General features: G+C 40.6%; 1 protein-coding gene across 1 annotated transcript; it reads right to left on the bottom strand.

Moving 5' to 3' along the window:
• Positions 1-911: 911 nt before the first annotated feature.
• Positions 912-10,075, bottom strand: LOC110538247 (galanin receptor 2b-like). The gene is made up of 3 exons (XM_021624946.2): positions 9,885-10,075; positions 4,812-5,206; positions 912-3,074 (listed from the first exon to the last, which is right to left on the bottom strand). The coding sequence occupies exons 2-3, from the start codon at positions 5,183-5,185 to the stop codon at positions 2,321-2,323; spliced, it is 1,128 nt and encodes a 375-aa protein (XP_021480621.1). The 5' UTR covers positions 5,186-5,206; positions 9,885-10,075; the 3' UTR covers positions 912-2,320.
• Between the last annotated feature and the right edge of the window lie 2,273 nt (positions 10,076-12,348).

The following is a 12,348-nucleotide window of genomic DNA, read 5'->3' as shown; positions in this document are numbered from 1 at the left end:
GAGAATTGGGTGAGACTGAACCTGTGACTGTTAGTATGATAATAGTCATTTTATTAGACATGCAGTATACCTGAAGTGGGATTTAGCTAATTGAGGCTCCTCACCTCTTGCATTGTAAATTAGTTCTACTCTTGGCATGATAATATTTACTGTCTTCTATTGAGATCGGATGAGCTCATTTCATTTTCCAACCTTCAGAATGGATGACGTGTGAAACTGACCACTTTAGAGCATTGTTGCCCTACTACCTTTTACTAACGAAGGCTCTCAAAACGAACACACAAAGCGTTTCTAATGTGAAGTGTGTGTCACGTATGTATCCTGCTATTATTCATGTTTGAACAAGAAAAGGATACATACTCCATCCTGGCTTTTAGATGGGTAATGTGCATGTTGCCAAACCTAGCATAGCAAAGAACACAATGAGCTGTAATGAGACTTACAACTCCTTATTGCTTTTCTAAACGTCTCAATACTGTACTTATGAATATTGATGTAGGGACTGAAATCCCATATAGGGATAAAAAAGCAATTCCCATGAAAGCAATTGCTATTCCCCCAGGCGGAATTTGCTTTTACTTAGTCATACTGAGAGTTAGAGACCTTGAACATCTACAGTATATGGGCTAAGATACCCATGAGGTGGCGAGCTATTTCTTTCACCGGAAAAATTGTTAGTAAGCTGAACCAATTGAGCTTTTAAAGCATGGTCTGTTAGAGCTTGAATGTTTAGAACACACAATATTTGCTCATCTTAGTTTAAACAAATTGCTTATGAATAGCTACTTTACATTAAATGAACGTACCTTTCATAAAAACTACATAAGGATATGTCTAGGTTTAGGGTTGAACCGGGTTGTGCACATGAAGCTTGGATTAGGGTTAGATATGTTACCAATAATAGCATTAAGTACTGCAACATAAAACATTTTATTTGATCATTGATATTTACATCCACTTCTAAAATGTTGAGCCAATATTTAACCAAATACATAATCTCATCCAATACACATAAACAAGTTAGAGAAGAGCAGAAAGTACAGACATAAGGAAGTGTCACAAAGGCAAAAACAAATAACACAGAAAGCACATTGCATTTTGATAAAATTACAGGGTATAAAGGGCAGTTCTAAATATAAAATATATACTTTTCTATTCTGGCCTTTCGCATGAAAATCAGTCCTGCTGGTGGAAAATTGCATTTCTTGGAATTTCTAAATGAGAGGGAGGGTAGTTTAACACACCATTGAGGTAGTATACAAGCTTTTAAGGAGACTCGACTAGAAAAGGGGAAACCAGGAAAGTGAAGAAAGGAAACAGAGAACGTTGACTTTATAGAGTTTAACAGACAGATTAGCTAATACAAGTGAATAGAGGCCATAAAGGATAATATAGTTAGCAGCATGGCATTTACAACAGCAACACAACTATTAAGTGACTGAGTGCAGTAAACATAGAGAGAAACATGCAAAAAAAATACAAATATGTGCAAAGCAAAAAGATAACACCACTAGCCTAATACATTTGAACCCATATCCTATTCATAGGTTGCACCTACATCACTTGGTCGCGTCATGCCGTTGTTATGAGCATTCTCAAGCCGCCCTCTGCCACAGTGGTGCCCAAAAGTTGTGATAAACCCAGTCATTCTGAACGGAGGGTAATGACTGCTTCATCTAAATTACAATGACGTTGCTAAAGTAGGAAAATATTTAGTAGGAAACAACTTTGCCATCATTATCATTTCATAAAATGTACTTTAGACAGAGGGTAATGTTGTCATTAACTAGCAAAGTTTGTCAAAAATAGCTGGCAATGCTAAACTTAGCTAGCTAAAATCCGGTGATCTCCACTCAATCTTAGCTTGCTAGCTAACGTTATTCTGCAAGTCCATCTGATGACATCAAAATGATGACAAAAGGTCTTCCTACTAATTTTTGCCTCATTTTGAAATGTAATTGTATTTCCAAGCCATTGTAATGCACTTGATGATATCTTCCTCAGCGCTCATTGATAATGCATAGAGTAGAATGCTCAGTCGGCATCAGTTCTAAAACAAATGTTCAAACCAATATTGTGATGAAACATAGGTGCAACCCATAAATTAAATGACTACTATTCTAATTTATAATTATATATTTGAACCATTCTCATGTTTGTTTTTTTAAGGATCATGCTCTCTTTACCCTCTCATCAAATTCCCATTTGTCACCATCTCAAATACCGAGATACTGTCATCATTGAGTTTCCCTTTGAGGTTGGAATACAAAGTCTTTGTGATAAGGCAATCTGCACAGTCCTTTACCATAAGCCTCATCTTTCAAGACTGTTTCTGGAAATGGCTTATAGTTGCTTCTCTCGGCTCGGCGATGGGTCGGCTGCTCATCTCACAGTCATTTTGTCGTACATTGTCCTCATTCATTAGTGACACTTCTGTGGACCCCGCCTGGAACCCAGGCACTGTGTTGGCTACATGTACCACATGCACTTTGTTCCTGCCGTTCTTACTGAGAATGCAGCTGAACACCTTCTTGAAGCCTTTCCGAAAGTGCTTGGACACCAAGGCGTACACAATGGGGTTGAGGCAGGAGTTGGCGTAGGCCATGCAGTGAGAGAGGATCCTGAATGCGTATGTGGTCTGGTTGAAGGGGAAGTTTCCGTACAGATAGCATAGGATCACCACATGATAGGGCAGCCAGCATATGCAGAAGAGCACTGTGACGATGATGATCATTTTGGTGACTTTGCGCTTAGCCCTCTTGGACTCTGACATCCCGTCCAGAGGGTCCACAGCAGTCCACAGGTACTTGATGGTTCTGGTGTAGGACAGGCTCACGATGAGCACAGGGATCACATAACCAAACACAAAGGTGCACGTGTCCAGCACCTTGCGGTTGTACTCCTCCCAACCTGGAACACAAACGTTACTGTTGGCGTAATCTATGAGGTCGTAGTAGCTCAAATACGGTCCTGCGAAGATCAATGATAGTCCCCAGATGACTACCATGGCAACCACGGCATTACAGGGCGTTCTCAACTCTCTAGAGCGAAGAGGGTAGCGAATGGCCAGATACCTATACCAAACAGAAATACTTAGTTACATATTCCATTAAAACATAATGCCATGAATCAACTCAGTGTACAAAACATTAAGTAACAGCTTCCTAATATTGAGTTTTACCCCACCCACCCTTTTCCCCTCAGAATAACCTCAATTCGTCGGGACATGAACTCTACAAGGTGTCGAAAGTGTTCCAAAGGGATGCTGGCCCATGTTGACTCCAATCCTCCCCACAGTTGTGCCAAGTTGGCTGGATGTCCTTTGGGTGATGGACCATTCTTGACACACACGGGAAACTGTTGCGCATGAAAAACCCAGCAGCATTGCAGTTCTTAACACAAACCGGTGCACCTGGCACCTACTACCATACCCATTCGAAGGGACTTAAATATTTTGTCTTGCCCATTCAACCTCAATGGCACACATGCCCAATCCACGTCTCAATTGTCTCTAGGCTTAAAAATCCTTCTTTAACCTGTCTCCTGCGTTACATCTACACTGATTGAAGTGGCGTTAACAGGTGACATCAATAAGGGATCATAGCTTTCACTTGGATTCCCCTGGTCAGGCTCATGGAAAGAGCAGATGTTCCTAATGTTTTGTACACTCATTGTATGCTGTTTGCTTTATATGTGTAATTGCAAGTCAACTGGGATTTCATTACACTCCACCTCCTAAATGGAATTAATTGTTTTTACTGTTGTGTTGCTTGCACAAAGACATACAAATATTATGAGCGCTTGCTTCTGGGGCTTAATAGAAAAGTGGCACATTGGTGCTGCAAATGGAACTCATGAAAGGGCAATCAGTGTGTGTGTATATTGTTCATCCCAACCTGGCAGTGAAATAATTGCTGCTGGGTATCATAGGTCTCAGCTGTAGCCTGAGTGGATGCTCATTGTTCACATAGAGGACATCTATCAAATTAATGTCCCCCCCCCCAAAAGGTAAACAACACCAGGGTTTCTGCTCCCTTATTTAATGTAGGGGGAAAAAAGACCAGCTATTTTCACTGGGCTGAGCATAGCGAGGGCCCTGCAGAATAAAAGTCATCCATATATGCAGGAAAGAAGAGCATGTCAATTTCATGTAGGGATAACACATTAGTGGTCTTTTACTGTACTCAATCACAGATTCAGCCTCGATTTCAGGTCAAGACCTACTCTTTCATTTCCACATTTTAACACAGATAAAATGCCCTTCCCTTGATCACATGAATACTGTGTTTCATTAACATGACCAACAGGGTTGCCAAAAAAGAAATACCTGATTAGCATTCTCCCTATCTCCCTATGCTCTGTGAAAATGTCAAGGCTGTTTTGTAATAATGACCAATAGATGACTACAGTATAGGTTACTGCCGTGTGCTTTGCTAAATGAGTGTCCATCCTCTTCTGTAGAGAGAGCATTGGGCGCTTGTATAGAGAGGAAGTGTGCTGGACTTTAATGAGGTGAGGGAATTAGTGACCTTGAACTCTGTACTTTAATTGGCATCGACCTTCAGAGATGCTGCACAGGTTATGTGCAGGTTAGAACTCAGCCGAATAAAAATGACAAAATATTTCACAAATTAAGTCTATTCCTATCAGCTCCTTGTTATGAGCCATAAAGAAGTACTAAGCCAAAATTAGAATAAAGATATTCTTATGGAATCTGTATACATGTAGAAATATTTGTATAGAGTATTTCAATGTTTTGACATTTTAACGTAAAATGAGACATTAGCGAACAAGAGCTACAGCGTACATACCTGTCGACAGAGACGGCGGCAAGCGTGAAGCTGCTGGCGTACATGGTGAGGTTGATGAAGAAGTGGACCACCTTGCACATGAAGGAGCCGAACACCCAGCCCTCCAGGGAGTAGATGGTGGCTTGGAAAGGCACGCAGAAGATGATGAAGAAGAAGTCGGCCACGCTGAGGTTGAGGATGAACAGGTTGGTGGTGTTGTATCCCACCTGGCCGCTGCGGAGGAGGACGGCCAGGACCAGACTGTTCCCAATGGTCCCCAGCAGGAATATGAGCGAGAACACCACGGGCACGATCACACTGGTGGGATTCAGCTGGTAGCTGTCCGATGTGTTCCAGTGCCCTGCTGTTTTGCTGAAGTCTTCCAGATCTGACATTTTGGGAGTACTTTATAAGTTCTGTAAAAGAATAAGAGAAGTACATGATGTGTTTAATGCTGCTGAATTATGACTGCAATGGGGCTACAGGGACTTTAGGGAACACAAGACGGATCATTGTTGAACGTATGGATTCACAAATGTTTTAAAACCAATTAATTCAAATGTTCAAACCACGAGGATAGGTAGGAAAGTTCATTAAATATTTCTGGTTCTCATAACACTACAATTTCTATTATGTCTCATGTCCTGAATCTCTACATTGCGCAAATTTGAGCAACTATTTCCATTTGGATGTGTTATTTTACAAGAATGGTGGATTGTGTTCCAACTGTGAGGATAAAAATGTACTCCTAATAGGTTTAATCATGAGTCACCCTAGTAATGCTCTAATCACAGTGACGTTGCAGAAATGAGTGATGGTTCCACAGCAATTGAGAGATAAAATAGTTTTGAAGTCAAAGGTTGGTGTTCAGAAAAGCCAACAGACTATGCTTCCACGGTATTTTCGAATTAATCATGTACAATAGTTGATGCTGATTTCACTGGGACTGATGAAAGAATTGTGAGACCAAAGCCGACCCGATAGAATTCCTCCCAATATACAACACTACCCATAGCAAGTGTGATAGCTAATCTAATGCTTCACTAGTTATGGGGAAGGGAATATATCAGTCAACACAGAACACAGCATGCAGTACACAGTGTGAGAAATGCTCCAGCTCTACAGCTCTATTGTCATCAGGCTCTTGTGCTAACAGGCGATTGAATAGGAAAAGGTGAAATTGTTTTTCTTCCACGTCAACAATCACCAGAGCTGTGGAGAAGAAAACAAAAGACAACCATCAGTTGTATTTTCATAACAGGGAGCCGGTGCATGCTCAGACCTGTCCACTCCACTTGTGTCTTTTCCGTAGCCTTCCCACCCAAAGTGACCTGGTTAGCCTCTTGCATGGCATGAAGATGCACACATCCATTGGCTGCTAAGCCATGCCAGCAGCAAGGTCTAGTAAGAAATTGATTAGGGAGAGATGCTGCTTTCTGATGGACAGGTCTCAATAAATCATGTGCATAGAAATAAGTAAATCAAGAAATCTTTGGGAGTGCTTACTTCAAAATCCACAGGGATGTCATTGTTTTACTTAGAGCTTCCCAAACTCGGTCCTGGGGACCCCAAGGGGTGCACTTTTTGTTTTTGCCCTAGCACTACACAGCTGATATAATCAAGTCCTCATTAAGCTTTGGTTATTTGAATCAGCTGTAATAGTGCTAGGGCAACAAACAAAAAAATGAGTTTGGGAAACAAGTTTTACATGCTGATGAAATCAGGATATCAGATCACATCTGATTACAGTAGACTTGCCAGCGCAATGGCTTTGGAGTGTGCCTCAATAACGTTTCAACGATGTCCACATTTGAATGGAAATGGTTGAAATGACATGACACACATACACAATCACTAATATTATTTAAATGCAGATTCCGATGAAACCATGACAGATGACGCAGAGATGGATTTGTTAGTATGAGAGTGATTACATTGTACTGTATGGTAGGCCTATACAGTGGAGGCTTGTTTGAGTCTACAGTTCTGCAGTCATTATCTTATTTGTGAACTAAACTAGAAATAAAAATCCATACTGTACTTCCTAACCCCATGCAGATAGTAAATCAGCCTATATATGAGTACCATGCCTACTGACGTCATTGGACCATTCTCACTCTATTTTTCCTGTTCAATGTTCATGTTGGATCAACGATGAGTGTTGGTAAATTGGCACTTGCTGTAAGTGCCACTCTGGACAAAGTGTGGCTCATCCTCCAAAATACAGCAGAAGCTGCTCGTGCAATCCACCATTTCACTCACTGTAATTCATATTTTTGCATTCCCCCCCCCCTCTGAGATATAGTATGTCACTATCGGGATCTATCATAAAAGGAGTAAAACATTGATGGTGTTGTAGATTTTACAGTTATTGTGTAGGGTTCAGTTAAGCTAGTTTTCTCTACCTCCACTGAGGTCCAAAACCTACTTGTTATCAGAGATTTGTCATATTAAACCACAGGAAAAATAGGTTACAATAAATCTGTTAGCTTGGATGGTACTTGTCTAGGATAAATTTGACAGCTCTTAGAAAACACACATTTCTCAAAGCAGAGCTGTACCGCCATATACCTCCACCTCATAGATCTCCATCAGCCTACACCAGACCCATCACTCCTCATAACCAAACTGGACTTGATCCAGCACAGGACTGACTGATCTCTACCGTACCATGAACATGACAAGTCAGATGTCAAAACAACAGCTGCTGTAACCAACTTTAAATTGCCATGACAGAGAGCATTGTTTCGGCCAACTAATTGGCTAGGGATCCTATTAGATTTGTGACATGACTGCTAAGTCGGTTGCCAAGCTAACATCTGCTGTCATGATTCCGCATGATTGATCTGATATGACATTATTGTTATTACAGTTTTACATATTTGTGGCAGAGGATGCAAGTCCCACTTTAAAATGACAAAAACTGTAAAGGCTTTATAGCACATTCACATCGTCTTAAAACGAACTACTTAGATTCTTCCCAAATCGTTCATAAGTCATACTACATTAAGGGTGATATGAAAGTACATCTGGTGATTTGTCATTGTGCAGCATCCTGCCTTTCCCACCTTTTACATTGCACACCGTTGGCTTGATCTCCGGGATAATATGGGGATCATGAAAGCTTTAACTGTCAAATTATTATTACATCAGCTGAAAGTCAGGTATTTGACGTAGCCTAGCGGTTAGCATGTTGGGGCAGTAACCGAAAGGTTTGCTGGTCGGAAAACCTGAGGCGACAAGGTGAAAAATCTGTCGATGTGCCCTAATTTGCTCCAGGGGCGATGTACTACCATGGTTGACTGTTCTTACATATTTCTCATATAGGCCTTGGAGCAGTACCACAGCATACAGGAAACCCCTTTTAAAATGTCTCATTCACTGAATGCTTTCTGGCTCGTAGGAATGGGAAACAGTCTCTCTCAAAAACACTGTCTTTCTACCTCCTATTAAATCTCTTACAGACTCCATATGAAATCTAATTGGAATATCTGGGAGATGAAAATTACAGTGGCAAACACTGACTTAACCTGGGAACACAAACACAAAGAAGCAAACATAGTGGAATGAGCACATACAAACATACCTAAAAATCTTCAATAATCAAATACAAAAAAAAAAAGGAATTTTACATCACATTCTACTTTGCTGTTGCTGTGGCACCACAACAACATGTACAGTGTTGTGCCTTTTTAATGTAAATGAGGTTTCTGGAGAACAGGATTAAATTGAATATATGGATTTTCCTAACACAACGTCACATTCGTAATCAGTAGGCTGCCTTCGCCCACTGTTCCTCACATATTGCCAATATGTGACCTTGAATAATAATGAAAAAGCAAACTCTGTGGCTAATGGCCTATTACCAAAAGAGGAAGGGCGGTTATGTGAAATACACCAATTCTTTTTTAATAAACTCTGAGGTATCCTCAATGGAGTTGTATGAGACAATAAGTAAGTAGTTCTGGTATTTAAATCAATGCTCTCTAGCCTACCACTTTAGCTGTACTGCTACTGTCTATATTCCATTTCCATGATGCGTCTCATCACTCCTGTTGTCAAGAGTCAGAGCCCAGACTCTCCTCACCCTCAGCAAGCTGAACTCTCAGGGGGAAACAATCTTGACATACATGTCATTTGAGTTTTGCAGTGGGATGTCTGTTGAGTACCAGGAGCTGGCAGACAGGAAGAGCAGCATGACAGCCAGCCTGAGAGGCAGGCAGAGAGGACGAGCTAGAAGAGCTATCGAGCTAATCCCTTAGCTTGTGTGAACCAACAGTTGGAGAGGATGCAGAATTTGCCTCTCGTCTTGAGTCATAATGATGGTTTTGTTTGGAATTACAGCAGTGATGGAAAATAAGAGGAGGGAAAATGACGGGATATGAAAAATAAACATACGATTTTCTGCTTCTCCTTGTCATGGATGGGCTATTGCAGCAGTTGACCACACCGGGTTCCACTCAGCTAAAAACAAGAAGTGGAAATACGTTGCTTGGAACATGACAGTGAGTCCAGTTTATTTGAGTGGCCTGCACAGTCCCCAGAGCGCAACCCAATAGAGCATCTTTGGGATGAGATGGAATGGGCTATTCGCAGCATGAATGTACCGCTGGCCAATCTGCAGCAACTGCTTGATGCCATCAAATCAGCATGGACCAACATCCCTGTGCAACGTTTCTGACACCTTGTAGAATTCCCCAAAGAATTCAGGCTGTTCTGGAGGCAAAGGGGGTCCGACCCGGTACCAGATGGGTGTAGCTAATAAATTGTCCGGTGAGTGTAGCTCAGTGGAATAAATATGTTTATAATGAACAAATGTAATTAAACTAAATGAATGTGAAGACACAGACAACATGTAACCAAACTTCTGAAGCCCATTCTCATTGCAACAGTAAGAGTAGTTCATTTCCATCTAGCATCCCACATTTCAGTGGTCGGCTGTTATACACCTCCTCACAACATAATATGGTACATGGTAAATGCATGTGAAACCTTTAGAATAATTGCTTTATAAATATTTGAAGGTGTTTGTGTATGAATGTAGACACATCATGCAAATTAGAAGTACATGCATTTAGGGTGATTTTTACTTACCAGGATTACTGGCAAACGATATATCCGTTGTTCAAATGTCCTGTTTATGTTTGTTGTGTCCTGCTACCCTCAACAGAAAAACAATGCTGCTCATGCTGATATCTGCTCCATAGCCTGAGCTCTCTCTCTCCTCCCTCTCCTCCGTTGCACATTGATATTCTGCCTGGATCTCTCTCTCCCTCTCTTCCTCTCCCTCCCTCTCTCTCTCTGTCTCTGTCTCTCTCTCTCTCTCTCTCTCTCTCTCTCTCAGTTCAACCCTTCCCTTTCCCCCTCTCACAAAAGCTCCTCCTCCACATTTAATTGAATGTTCACACTTCACTGCAGAAGAGGTGCATTGTGTTTTACACACTACCGTCCGTACTGGAGCAAGGCATAACAACCACTATTTATTATCAGCTGGTAGGATAAAGGAATAACCTCAAGTAATATTGTCAATCAGTCAAGCCCCTGCTGGACCCAGACTACGGCACTACGGCTGGAACTCATCAGCTATTAATTGTGGTGCAAAGTCTTCCATAAATGCATCATTATGGCAACTTTGACTGGTAGCTTATTGTGAACAGTAGCTCAATACAGCTCTCTTGGATTGTTCTCACTAATGTGTTGGGAGTGCTTGTCTTTAGGGGCTTTGAACTCGTGAACTCAGAAAGGGGTGTTATATGAATTGTTTGGTTGTGAGATCAAGTTGCAACGTTAGGGAATATGGCTTATGCTTTATGCTTTATGCTTTTCTAAACGTAACCCTTTTGGATTACCAGATACAGCAGTTTGATAAAGCAGTCCCTAAGGAAATGGGGTCTCTCTTCCACATATATTACATTTCAATGATTTGTTCAAATACATTTGTGTTGTGTGTTCTTTCGTCAATGCATGTATGCGTGTCTGTCTGCCCTGTGAGTGTTTACATCTAGGGTGACATGATATTGATATTCCGTAATCCGTACGGGCTTTCTTAATCTAAATAACCCATTACATTAGCCTTAGATGTATGAATCTGTTTGTAGAGTTCAGTCTCCAATCTTCCTAACATTTTGCTCTGTTTTTACTTCCAACAAGATTTTGAAAACATAATTAATTACTCACACCTTGTAGCCTAAGAAACTAAACTAAACTAAACTAAGAAACATTCACAACCAGCTCGTAATTACACACAGTTGGCTTGGTGTGTGTTATTATGCATTACAAAAATAGTATTATAGTTTTTTTGTAATAATGACAACAGCACATTAAGCACATCTAAGTAGGCAATTATTCAGCTGAACAGGAATTAAAGCTTGACCTCCCAAAGCAGCCTCTTAAAACCAGTTGAGAATGAGGCTTAATGCTCTTGCATAGAAATACTGTGAAGTATGCATATTTGAGCATACCCTGTGCTCAAGAGTTGCTTTAAAGGTCCAATGTAGCCATTTACAGTATATCTCAATATGAAATCATTTCTGGGTAACAATTAAGTACCTTACTGTGATTGTTTTCAATTAAAATGGTCAAAAAGAAACAAACATAGCTTCTTAGCAAAGATTAGCAAACAGCAATTTCTCTAACAATACTTTTGATAGGACAGTCTTTTGATAACTCCATCCCACCAAAACAGGCTGAAATTTCAGCCTTACACTAAAAGGCTATTATAATTTTCACAATTTCACAGTATTATTCCAACCTCATAGTGTGGAATTATGTATATAATACAGGAAAATCACGTTTTTGACTGCAATGGCCATTTAAAGACGTGTTGTTCCAGCTGGTATGTCCTTGGTATTTACTAGAGAATGGTGTGGTCAAAATGCATACTCCTTCTGGTGCTTCCTTCAAGTAATTCATTGGTAATTAGCTGGGATTATAATTAATGACACAAAGAAACAAATGTATTGTAACTACTAAGCAATAACAATTTAGCAAATTATCATTTTAAAATAACGTTTGCCATTATGATTTTTTGTGATACATTTTTGTATTTTATTCTGTATGGTTAGGGAATACAATGCGTACAGAGGCAGTAACCAGACAATTTCAGGGAGATTACAGTGAGGAGATAGATGAGGAAAGCCAAACCTCAGAGGAAAACTCACATGAGGCTGACGGTATTGACCTTTTATTACCTCAGCACCACTTTATGCTTGGTCTGAGCGCTCCAGAGCTTTCTGTCCTCAGTTACAATACACCATAATATATTACCAGAGCCGCGCACAGACCTTTCAGGGGGCAGGTGCTCAAAATGAGAAAAAAAAGCCACCCAAGAGGCATCCCTCCCCTCTCCCCCTCCTCCCTTTGCAAGATTTTTTGGTTGTTGATAGTCATAGTTCATATCTCGAAATTCATAACATACTAACTGCCTCTGTGGCCAAAAATGTTGTTTTTAGCATTAGGCCTATTTATTACTACAACACACACTCACTACTTGATACACACAACACACACTCACTTCTTACAATCACAAATTGTAAGAAGGTGACAGGTAGCCTAGCAG

Source organism: Oncorhynchus mykiss, chromosome 12 (assembly GCF_013265735.2).
Source record: "Oncorhynchus mykiss isolate Arlee chromosome 12, USDA_OmykA_1.1, whole genome shotgun sequence".
NCBI lineage: Eukaryota > Metazoa > Chordata > Actinopteri > Salmoniformes > Salmonidae > Oncorhynchus > Oncorhynchus mykiss.
This window is presented reverse-complemented; position numbering and strand designations above follow the sequence as displayed.